The sequence below is a fragment of the Sceloporus occidentalis genome, unplaced genomic scaffold (genome assembly GCF_023333645.1).
Source record: "Sceloporus occidentalis isolate IW3139 unplaced genomic scaffold, rSceOcc1.0.p SCAF_143, whole genome shotgun sequence".
Lineage (NCBI taxonomy): Eukaryota > Metazoa > Chordata > Lepidosauria > Squamata > Phrynosomatidae > Sceloporus > Sceloporus occidentalis.
In genome coordinates this window covers 64,729-77,183 of record NW_028317123.1, presented here as the reverse complement: position 1 = coordinate 77,183, position 12,455 = coordinate 64,729, and the positions used below count along the sequence as shown (strand labels likewise).

The following is a 12,455-nucleotide window of genomic DNA, read 5'->3' as shown; positions in this document are numbered from 1 at the left end:
TGGGCACAGCACTTGCCTACCCTCTGCACTCAGTGGATCTAACAATGTGACTGAGAAACCCAATGCAGTGCACTTGGCATCTCTCCTGCTGAAGTGTGCACTCACATTTTAGAGCGCTGCTGTTTATTTAGTGGAGAGAATAGACTGTCAGTTCTCCTGTAGGAAGCTCAGACAGACAGCGATGTCACAGCCAGGATTATTGGCTCGTGTTTATCGCCACCTAGTGGCTGAGTGTGATATTGCAGGGTTTATTGCATTGTACGGTATCTTTTACCCCTTTTGGTGTAACTGCATTCACTGCCCAGCTTCTCATCTCATCGCTCTCCACTCCCCATTGTTTCATCTTTCTTTTCTCCCATCACTCTTGTTCTTCCTCTCTTTCCTTTCTTGTATCTCCTTCTTTCTCTAAACCTTACATTTTAGCTGATTCACTGGTAACCTATCCCCGAGCTGTTGCTAGTTCTTTTTGTGCCAGAGGCAAGAACAAAAAAAAGTGTCCCCCACTATATTTTTACAACAGTTATTTTGAGGAAAGTAGATAAATGACAATGAATTTAATGATATTAAAATGGCAGAGAGTTCAAAAAAACAGAAAAACAAATTTCCCTAAATCCCAGGATTTATTCACCTTTTCGGGGCCTGAACAAGTGAGCATGAGCTTAATGATATATTAGGGACAGTAAAGTAATCTTTGGCGCGCTAGAGGTTTTATACTGTAATCCCATCATTATATAGTGAACTAGACACAGACAGTGGTATAGTATAACCCCCATTGTCGTATAGTGATCCAGGTACTAATGGTGGTAAAACATGACTCCTATATAGTGATCCAGACAAAGACGGTGGTACAGGATAGCTCCCATTACTATATACTGAGCCAGGCACTGATGGTGGTACAGCATGACTTCTATAATTATATGGTGATCCAGACATTAAGGGTGGTACAGCATAACTTACATTCCTATATACTGAGCTAGGCACTGATAGTGGTACACATAGCTCCCATCACTATATGCTGAGGCAGACATTGACGGTGGTACAGCATAACTCCCATCACCGTAAAAAAACACACAAATGCTTGTGCAATATATCTTCCAAGATATACCACTGTTGAGAACTACCTATGATGCTTAGCAATTACAAAAAAGACTTATGGCTGGACCTCGACCCCATCGAACACCTTTGGGATGAACTGGAACAGAGATTGCGAGCCGGGCGTATCGTCCAACATCAGTGCCTGACCTCACAAATGCTCTACTGGAGGCCAAAAATGTTCTCAGAAACTCCCCAAAATCTTGTGGCAATCCTTCCCAGAAGAGTCTAAATCGGCTGACACTTCGGAAATATTAACTCTTTTAATAGCCTGTTGTTAAGATTCTTTGTTAGTGAGTCGCCAGATGTGCTACCCAAATGGCTCTAATCCCGGTCCTTATGGAAACCTTGACTTGTCATTAATTAAAGATACACTTAATCGAGTCACCTGCATTCAAGCAGGGATATCAACCATAACATCCTTGTCAGCAAAAGCACCAAATGACCGTCTTAATATGATGACAGTGGGGTAGAATAGGAAGAGTCAGCTCCATTTATCTGGGTAGTCAGGATACATTTTACCTTAACCAGATGGCATTTTATTCCACCTAAAAAGTATTTTGTGTCCTTCTGTTCTTATAAGACAATTTCCCATGTTCTTCTAAAAATCCAGTTGCCACTGGTAGGGATCACCATGGCGAAGTTAAAGTAAGCCATATGTCACCAGTGAATAATTTTGAAAGTAAAACTTTTCTTGACTTTTCCGATGCAGTTTGCCCATCTCTCTTACAATGATTTGCGTTTCTTTTACACATCCATTTTTATTTAAACAACATACACATTTTAAAAAGGGATTTAATTCTTTGTATAAAAGATTCCATTATCTCATATTAAAATACAATTTTTAGCAAAGCATTACATTGGCAGTGTAAGTCTTATTTAAAAAAAAAAAAAAATACAAACAATTAATTTTACGCAAAATAACCTTAAAAACGGCTTCCGATGTCTGCATAATTATGGGGTTCAAATTCGTTTAAATCTACGTTCCGGATTAAAAACCTTTGATTTCTAATATCCCTAATAAAAAATATCTAATTTCACTCTAATCTATTAAATAGGTTGACATAGTTATGCATATATACTTGTAAAATATATTATATTTCTAACTAAATATATTATTTTTCAGTAATATTTACAAAATAGTTAAGGAGAAGCGCAAAGCATTAAAAATAATAAAAAAAACATGTTTTTTGATGAATCTTGACAATCTTAAAAGCACTGATTTAGATTCATTTTTTTTTAAATGTAAAAATCCAAGTTATCCTATTTTTATAATGGTGTTTTATGATTTTATACAGCACGCTAAAAAAAAATGAAATAAGTTTGAGGTCAGGAAGTTTGCGATCACCTATATTTTATAGTGACGCTTATGGCATAAACAGATGGAGGATTCAGATGTTGTCAAAGGAATGCCCTCCGTATGATGGCGGATGCCTTAAAGATGGTTGCCTTGATATGATGTCATATCGATAACGTTAAACCCCTTCACAACAAAGCCCGTACATGTACGGGTTCACAATGCATTGTCGTTAATGGGTTTAATCATGCAGAGCAAGGGTTAAACAGGCATTTGGACCTCATCGTACACATCTCTGCCGCTTTCTTCGTCCAAGTTGACAGGCGTGTTATCTGCGTCCAACTGAAAGAAATAAATAGGTGGAGTGTAAGCGGAGGGCTAGTTAGCGGAGTTGATTTCAACGTCTGAGTTTAGCTAAGGGCTCAGTTCTAGGTATTACTAGAGATCACCACTCGCAAGCTATGATGACGTCATTAGACTTGTGCATTCGTATTCGGGGGAACATGAAAACGAACACGAATGGTGCATTTTCGTTGTTCAAACCGAATATGTAAGAGCGACTCTATTGGTCGCTGGCAGGGGCCTCCTCTGGCATCAACCAATAAAGAACAGCTCCCCTTCAATAGCTGTACCTTGCCCTGCAAGCCAAGTTGCTCAGACTTAGGCAACCACTCTGAGCAACTTGGCCTTGGAGGAACAGGGTTTTTAGTCCCCCTGGCAAAGCGCAGGGCAAGGTACAGCTCAGAGCAACTTGGGGAGACTAATGGCTTTGGCGTCATGAGTTAAGGGTCCGTAAGAGTGACTCTATTGGTCGCCACAAAGGGGCTCGCCTGGCATCAACCAATGAAGAGCAGCTGCCCTTCATTGGTTGATGGCAGAGGAGCCCCCTGCCGGCGACCAATAGAGTCACTCTTTTGGACTTTTAAAATCTTGGCGCCAAAGCTGCTGCGTTTTGTTGTCGCGTTCACCCTGTACTAACCCCTGGGGGGAAAAAACAAACACGAAGAACGTACACGAATATTCGACTGAATAGAACCTGAGAACTGGCAAATAATCGTGGAATACCAAGGTTTTTTCCACGAAGACGAAGACTTGGCCGCTGCCCAAGTGTAGCTGTTATGGCCCCTTTGTATGCAGACAGGATGGTGGGCTGCATCTTGGTTATGGATTAAAAAATCTCTATATTACTCTATACTTACGGATTTAAGTTCCAGAGCACTAAAGATGCGTGGCAGTAGGAACAGTCGCAGAGGCACGGTGAGGATGAGTATGAATGGAAGAGCCAACGAGGCGGGAGTGAATATCACCGCACACAAGATCATCAGGCAAACAACCTGCACTAGCGTGAACAGGTTCATACGCCAGGTCTTCACCTATGGAGAGAGGATTTTGACAATTGTAATGTATAGCATAAAGTGATCTTTTATCCAGCCCTTCACCTATACGATGATTTACCCAGGGGTCTATAAAACTAATAAATAATAATCTCCTTTTCACTTCCCCCATTGCTACCCTCCCTTTGTCAGTGGCCTTTGACCATCATGGACATCACGCTAGCTACTTTATCCTGCGTCTCCCACTCCTACTTACCCGTGCTACGTAGCCTTCCTTTGGATGGTATTTGGAAGGTTTCATGGCGAGGAGGACGCGATCGTACAGCTGGATTCCGTTCAGAGACGTGACGCCCATGTACAGGAAAATTCCAAACAGAACCGCCAGTGGAATGAGAGTCAGGACAGGTTCCATCAGAATAGAAACGCCTGGGTAGAGATGAAGCAAATATTTTAATGCCCAAGAGTGTCGTGCCCTGTAAAAGGGGACATCATAGAACAGGGGCGTCCAACCTGCGGCCCTCCAGCTACTGCAGGACTACATCTTCCACACTCCTCAGCCAGCCCCTTAGCTGAAAGAGCATTGTGGGAAATGTAGTCCTGCAGCAGCTGGAGGGCCGCAGGTTGGACACCTCTGTCATAGAATATTATTCATTTTATACCATGACTACATCATCTTTGTTATCGCATTGTGGGATTTCAATGCAGTCCTGCTTAGGGAGCGCCCTGTATCAGGCTGTGTTAACTAAGGTTGTTTTTAGAGGGATTTGTTGTAATATAAGGATTATTTTGCTGGCTCTCTTGCTGTAAACCAATATTACTGGTTACACTCACCAACAAGGACTGCAACTAGCAGTCCGCTGATCCTCTGCTCGATCACATGCTCAATCTCAGGCTTCCCCCCCTTGCTCATCACGGTCAGTGCGTTGGCATGGCTGACTGTACGTACGGTGGTGGCACTGAGCCATGGCATGCCAAAGAGGGCGCAAACACCTCCCATGCCCACAATCAACAGGAGATCAAGATGGAAACCAGAGCCTTTCACGGCCTTTCGCTCCGGCTTGCTGATAATAAGCCTGTTGGAAGATACGGACCGCGGGTAAATAGGAGAGAAGACAATGAAAATACTGGGAGACAATTAGAAAAAACGCAGTTGAAGAAGACCGAAAAAGTGTTATTTAGGTCATGGCGGGCCTAATGATTGTTAGGATTATGGGATTATGTTGATTATGGGACCTTTATTAAATCTCATTCACAAGCCCCAGCAATTTGTCATAATAAAAAGAGCGGGACAGGGTGTATGAGCAACTTCCACGTAGGCACAACTGTCCTAGAAAGCCAACTATGTACCATCTTGGCTCAGCTACCCTATCCATTTTTGGAAATATTGCTTACGTTGTGATCTGAGACTCCATGAAGATTAAGATGAACACAAGAAGGGCCGGAACAACCGAGGCGAACATGAGCCAGATGGGGAATGGTTTAACGGCAGAATTCAACCCCATCGGTGGGATGAACCAACTTCGGTTCTGAGGCAAGGAAACACTGAGACCTTTGGGAAGGCTGAGTTTCTGTAAAATAAAGAAAAGATCAAATGTGCGTCCATTGGCTTGGAAATGTAAGAAAAGGAACGTTCAATAATAAAAAAAAAATACTAATAATTAATTAAAACAGGGGCAGAAATATTAGTTAAGTCTAATGTACATGGGATGGTACCCAGGGTCTTCTCATTGTCTGGACAGAATGTTTCTACTCGCTGGTGGACCACTTAAAAGAAGCGCTTTATCTGCTACCAGATAATCAAGGTAACTGATCCAACTGGCAATAGTTACACACAGTGATTACGAGACACAACCATGACACGTTAGTTATAAAGAGATGTTTTTGGGGCACAAAATATGAAAAACGGAACTTTACATTAAGCACCCAGTTTATGTAACTCATTATTTTTAAGAAACATGGAAGCTGCCTCCGGCAAAATGCAATATGTTCCCCTACCTTTGTGTACGTATCCTTAATAGAAAAATCCACCAATACCATAATAAGAATGGCGATCGGAACACCAAAATCGCCAATGATGCGACGCAACTGTGGGAAAGACACCAAGTAGGACGAGTTACTCGCAAGGTTATGAGATGGCCTTCACATAATTAATAACGTTAAAACTATTACCTAATACGAAGTTATGTTAAAAACAAGATGACAATTTTATTCATTGCAAAAAAAAAACAAACAAGGACGGAGAATGTCGAAAAACATAGCTGTGTCTGCTAATAACTGATTAAATTAATAAATTGTTGGAAAACGCTGTTTTATATAATTCCATCTTCTATTAAATCAACTCTGTTTTAAACAGCAATTCAAATATCCATGATTAACGAATTTTAAGGGACGTTTCTTTAATTTTAAATTAATTTAATTAATTCACGTCCCTTTGTTCTTTGGAGAATGGAAATTAAACCTCGGGAAAAAAAATGGCGGATAATGTCAGTGGCACCAGCTGTATTGGTCACACCAGGTCATTTTTGAAGCTTACAATCAAAACAGTTTCCATTACTCAATATCTTCTGCTCTCCACGAGTTTCACAAACGATAATGGTTATTATTAACAGAGACGAGACCTCTGGTATGAGCTAATTAACCTGTACTTTACTGTTTACCCAGCCACTTCTGCTGGAAGCCCATCCAATGGATTTACAGAACATTGAAAGTCATCGTGTCTCCTACCAGCTCCCCACATCACACGATCAAGAGCCAAGGCCACGTTCTTACCTTTCCAGGAAAGAAGCCACTGTTCTTGAACTGACGGAGAAAGAAGGCGATGAAGAACGCTCCGCACATCAGCAAAAGGGACAGCAGGGCTGTATTAGGCTGCGGGTATGTGGCTGGGTCGGTGTTGGTCAGGTTATAGTTTTCTTGTAAGGGATGGTGAATGAATATCTAAAAAGAAGCAGAGAGAGCGAGAGGTTTAAGATGTGGATAGACTGGCATGGCATAGTATATGCCTCTTTTAAAACAATTCTTAGTTTTATTGAGAATTAATCTTTTTCCCTCCCTTTTTTTGGATATTTTTTGATGAAGCAGGTATCAGTGGTCAGCCATGCCATTTGGAACCTAAAATTAACTACAAGATTTTAAAGCACTAACAACCGTAACTTTGAGATGTTTCTGACGCTCGCTTTTCTTGTGTGCTCACCTTGGCGACATTGGCAAACGTCTCATAGATGAAGATCATGGAGATCAGGACGGCGAAGATCTCCTGAGTGAATCTAGATATGAAACGCACCAGAAAGCTGCCTTCAAAAGCCACCACAACTATAACGATGAAGATTAGCCAAAAGCCGATCCATACGCGGCCCACGATGTATTCAATTTCCTGGCTTTCACAGAACTGGAAGAGGAAGAAGATGGACAATTGTCAAGTGAACCATCAGGGTTGAACCATGTAGGGTTGTTTCCCTTAAATGGTGACACACTTAGTGGGGGATAGATTAAAAAAATTACCCATGGTACACCAGGGTATTACAGCAGCCCTAGTGACCTACACTTGTCCTTCACTATCTAGGACATTGTTGTGAACGTTCTGCTTGGACATTCCATTGATTTCTGCCGTGATTGCTTTGTTTGATTGCCCACTTCCCAATCTTTTATTTTACCAAAGAGCCCATACCCATTTTATATGTTTGTTTGTTAGCCCCCCCCCTGCCTCTTTATTATGTCATAGTGTTGGTATTAATAAAAAGGTTAAGTGTCGGTGAAGCTGAAAGAGATGTTTTGTTCGGCCAATGCTACGGTAGCTGATAACGAAGGGGAGTAACTTACGTTATAGAACGCTGCTTCAAAGACTAAGAGTGGTCCGGAAAAGCCGAGAATTAGCAGGGGTTGAGCTCCGAGGAGACAGAAGATGACACCCTGCGCGGCTGTGGACACCATCAGTTCAGATACGCCCATCCAGTTATTGGTCTTTTGTGCTAAACACAGAGATATGACAGGGTTATTATGGTGGCTGACATAGAGCTATTGGCAGATACTGGAACATATTAAATAACTGAGAACTCTGACCCCATTTTTATGGGAAATACATTCTACGATCCTTTTTGCTTAAACGCCAGTGAATTGCACTTTTCTGCAAATTTCTGTAGGCATTCTTTAGAAAATTAGACTACTTTCTCATGTAACAACTTCCCAGCTGCCTCTGATTAATGCAGGAAATAATGCATTTATTAAACCGTCTGTACATGAAAATGATATATATATATAACATTATATTTTATTATATTATTGAAGTAAAACCCCAAGGAGAAACTTAAAAAAAACAGGAGGGGTAGCTACATACTGGACCCATCAAGTACTTACCCAATAAACCTCCAAAAGTGATGGCTGGAGACAGGGCTGCAAAATAGATGAAGATGACAGCAGCCAGGCACTGAGGACTAAGGGCATCCCTGATGTCACTCAGATATTGGGGGTATCGTCTACGTATGTCACGTATCAGACCCCCAAAAGGCTTGCCGGATCGACTTAGAGGATCCTCAGGAGGCTCCACTGGTGGCTTTGGTTCTATAGATTAGAAGAGACATTAAAGAAGAAGATCAGTGGCTCAACTGGAAGAAGAGTGAGTCCAAGGGCACAAAAATGGAAGGAAAAGTAATGTATAGCCCAGATAGCAAAAGGTTTACTGGCAAATCCCAGTCTCTGAACACGTGCCCCCTACCTGTAACATATGGGTGCATTATCTGAGGAAGGGTTTACCGACAAAGGAGAATATGTGACTGATTACAGGGAGAGAGTTTTAAGTAGTCGAAGAAGGCAAGCAAAGGCTGAGATTGACGCAGACAAAAGAAAGTTACAAACAAAAGTAATAAATAGGAAGAAGAAAACATGAAAAAAACTGATAGATGAGAATCGAGGGAGGAAAGAAGGCAAAAACCGTAGGAAACATTAATTATTTAAGGTATCTATAAGCAGTAAGTAACATGAATAACGCGTGCATTGGAGATTAGCTCTACCTTTTTTATCACCATCAAAATCCGCCTTGCTCTCTTCATAGCGCTTCTTGAGCATTTGTTTTTGGTATTGGACTAGGTCCTTGAGCGAATGTTCCCCCGGAACATCGCTGGGTGGAATAACTATGCAGCAGTCCATGAATTCATTAAGGGAGCGGAGGAGATCCTGCTTCCCGCCGGCAAGGTACATCTCGGTACGGAAGACCTGAGAAACAGTAAATATGTGTAAAGTAGAAATAAAAAAAAGTGTTTCGGGGCTATAAAGATCCATAAAGATGTTCTCCGATACAGAAAGAATATTAGGAGAACAATAAAGGAGCTACTGAGAGTAGTAGTTTGCAACAATCCAAGGAGCTGTGAGAGGGGTTATATAGAACAATAGGATGAGTTATAGAGAGATAGTATATGGAGCATTAGGAGGGTCATAGGGGTGTTAATTGGAGGAGATATAGGGGGTCTCAGGCTTGTTGTAGTTAGGAATTGAGTTCTTTGTAGCACTCACCCTTTCTGCCATCATGCTTGACACAGCTGTGCCAACATCATGGTAGCTGATACTGGGTTTTTCTGGACCCAAGACGATAAAGAGGAATCTGATGGGTAGAGAAACCTCTACGACGGACACGATGTGCACAGCTTCCTTCAGTCGCACAAACGCCACGGCTGGACTTTCCAGAAAGCTGGCACCACCTGGGAAAACACGAGAGGATGAAGGTAGCAGAATGGTAAAATCACATGATCACGTATATGGTATATCTATGGGAGTAAAATTCTATTTATTCAAAGCGGAATATGAAGGATTTATCTCCCCTCCGCACGACCCTGAGAATCTTCCCTTCACCCGAGACCCCGAGATTGCAAAATATAGCAAAGTTAATATTCAGTCCGTTCCACCAAGTGTCCTTCTCATTATGTAGATGCTCAGGTTACAGCGAGAGGGTTTTATCAATGCAAATGCATTAGTTTTACGTGATGATCATGTTTTTGCTTTTTACGTTGATTGATTCGGTTTTAAGCGTGATTTACACCGTCTTTGGATCAACCACAGCATCTGCTTGTATCTCCGTCACCTGAATCACAATAAATGATAATCGCTTTCTAACCAGGACACGCCTATGGTGTAAATATACGGGACAGGACCTACAATGGCCATAGTTACCATGTTGTATTTGTAGGTCCAATGAGTCATTAATAAGAAGGATGGTCTACTTTATGGATGCTCCACAAGTATCACTAGGACATCACAACTAAAAAAAATGTTGAGGCTTCTTATAGAATGTTTTGAACAGACTAATATAAAGTTCCGCTTACCAACAAGGACCACAGAGGCTTCAGCCCCCTTTGGAACCCGAGCTGCCAGCTGACCCTTCTCAGACACCTGTAAAGTACAATAGGAGACCATCAGATAACAGAACCTACCAACCATACTAAAGTCATAATATACATTAGGACCACCGAGATGCTTTTGGAGATAGACCTGGCGTATAATCAAAACGAGGGAAAATGGCCAAGCTCAGGATGTGGCTAACATGAAACCACCATCTACCTACTGCTTGCCTGAAGAAGTAGAGCTGAATGCAAGCGTCTGATCCGTATGGAGAATTTGTTGGGTTATGTGAGACATAGGGCACCATTTTCTACAAACTGCTCACCTTTTCAGGAATAGTTTTCATTTCAATCTGAGAAATCAGCGGCTTTTGACTCTCAGGATCCAATTTCTCCATCTCCTCCGGGCGGCTGCAAGATAAAAACCATAGATTTATCTCTCAATGTATTTTGCACACAAACAGTCACCTGTCAGCTTTACAAGATAATTACGAAAACTAATAATTTTTGAAATAATCTCAAAACTGGGATCTCATCAAAAATCAGGAAAAGAAAAAGTAAATGTTCAAGATTTCCAGTTGTATTAGACTATAAAGTCCATCATGCTTCAACCAGTCACTTACCAGTGAGGTCAAGGGCATTTTACAGTAAGCGTGTCCATCGTGTAGGTGGACATGCCTCTTATTCCATGATTAAAACAGTTCTTATACAACCTGCCAAACTATTTATACAATGTCTGAGACCAGCTTTTCAAGTGGAACCTTTACATTACAACATATACAAATATAGTAGATGGCCAAGAACTGTGATTTAATGTTGGTTGAACATTGCTAGAATCAGCTAGATCAGCATCAACAAAGCTTTCAGTAGCTAAGAGGAGATGCAGGAGGTCATTAAAGAGTGGGTCACAAGTAGTATCTATGAACTCTGTCTGGGTCCTGGGGACATTTTGAGTCTCCTCATCTCATACTACAACATTTTCAAGTCCTCATCTATTATCCTGCCCCTAACACCACTATGATCCTGTAGGAATCATCAAAAGCACTTGTACCTGTGTTGTAAAAGGAGCAGCCGTAGAACCTCTTCCCGGTGATCAGGTTTAAGTTGTTCCTCGTAGATCATCTGATCGATCACCTGGCTGGTAATCCCAGGCAGAGTCTTCTCCTCGAGGTCCAACATGACCGTACCTTCAAATGAAGAACACAGTAAGAGAGGGAAATGGATTCAGTTGTAGCAAAACATCTCTAGAAACTACAGCTAGTGGATCCAACTGCAGCAAGACTCTTCTAGAAGCTTTTTAGAATCTCACCTTTCTTGAAGACCTTTTTCAGCTCAAAGAGGCTGCGGAATGTCAGATACGAGATATGAGGATTGCCCCACTGCTTGATGTTTTGTTGGTAATCCTCCTCCGTCTTCAACCAACGTGCAGCCTCCACCCAACGGTGTTCCTTGTTGGAATCCATAATACATTCGTGGAGTTCCACGTAAAGCTGTGGGGAGTTGGAAATAAAAACATGAGCTACAATGAATAGCCATAATGTTGTATGTATTAGGAATAAAATGGTGAGCGGGAGACACAAGAGAGTGGAAGAAATCTTGAGAAAACCCCAAGAGGTTAGAGGAGTGGAAAAGTTGACTTATTCATAAAGCAGAAAACCCCGGTCACACAGAAGAAGGCTTTCCACGCAGGATGCAAACCTAACCTTGGAACCCAATAATACAGAGTCCCATAAGAAACATGCAGACTCTTCCAGCCCAGACTAACATACCAACCCTCATTAAATAATACTGCATAGAAAATCCACAGAAGGAACACAGAAAGGTTCCCTTCAAGTTTTGAATTCTATTCAAAGACCAGGCACCATCTTAGCCAAACTCTACTCTCCCCATGTGGCCATGGTGGAATGGTAAATAAAAATAAATAAATGGCGGGTTGTGAGAAGATTCAAGAAACCTAAGCGGCGTTTGCCTGTCTCCCTCCAGCACCCTTGTCAGGGGTTCTTCTTTGAAGAAATTGGACATTACAAATTTAAGCAATCCTCAGGAATAACATGAGCCAAGGGCCCAAGTCAGCATCAATTATATTGAATACAATACTGTAATTTAACGGGGGGGGGGGGGGGGTCCTTTATCTGCAGCCAAGTAGCAAAATGCATGGAACAAAATGTTTTTATCACAGGAAAAAACAAACCTCTACATACATATACACTTAAATACATACATATACTCTTAAATACATACATATACGCACACTTACTCTCCCTGCCCTTCACCTTACCCCCAAAAAAGATTTTAGTGTAAGGAATCTTTGTGGGGGGCCCGGCATCCCACCCTGTAAGCCATCCCGTCAGTATATGGGACGGCCAGGAGGACAGGGTGACATGCCATTTGTTTCTTTATTGCAGA

At 41.7% G+C, this 12,455-nt stretch overlaps 1 protein-coding gene across 1 annotated transcript; it reads right to left on the bottom strand.

Moving 5' to 3' along the window:
* Positions 1–2,650: 2,650 nt before the first annotated feature.
* On the bottom strand, positions 2,651–11,545 carry LOC149280906 (band 3 anion transport protein-like). The gene is made up of 16 exons (XM_089499892.1): positions 11,359–11,545; positions 11,101–11,236; positions 10,376–10,460; positions 10,035–10,101; positions 9,229–9,413; positions 8,730–8,931; positions 8,077–8,280; positions 7,543–7,691; positions 6,917–7,111; positions 6,493–6,660; positions 5,719–5,808; positions 5,116–5,291; positions 4,555–4,796; positions 3,980–4,149; positions 3,589–3,762; positions 2,651–2,731 (listed from the first exon to the last, which is right to left on the bottom strand). The coding sequence occupies exons 1-16, from the start codon at positions 11,510–11,512 to the stop codon at positions 2,651–2,653; spliced, it is 2,478 nt and encodes an 825-aa protein (XP_089356018.1). The 5' UTR covers positions 11,513–11,545.
* Positions 11,546–12,455: the final 910 nt, after the last annotated feature.

Coding starts and splice junctions, on each gene's coding strand:
- LOC149280906 (XM_089499892.1), bottom strand. CDS start 11,512: ATGGATTCCAACAAGGAACACCGTTGGGTGGAGGCTGCACGTTGGTTG. Junction 11,237..11,358: donor GAAAAAGGTCTTCAAGAAAG/GTGAGATTCTAA, acceptor CTTCATTTGAAG/GTACGGTCATGTTGGACCTC. Junction 5,292..5,718: donor TTAAGGATACGTACACAAAG/GTAGGGGAACAT, acceptor TTTATTTTACAG/AAACTCAGCCTTCCCAAAGG.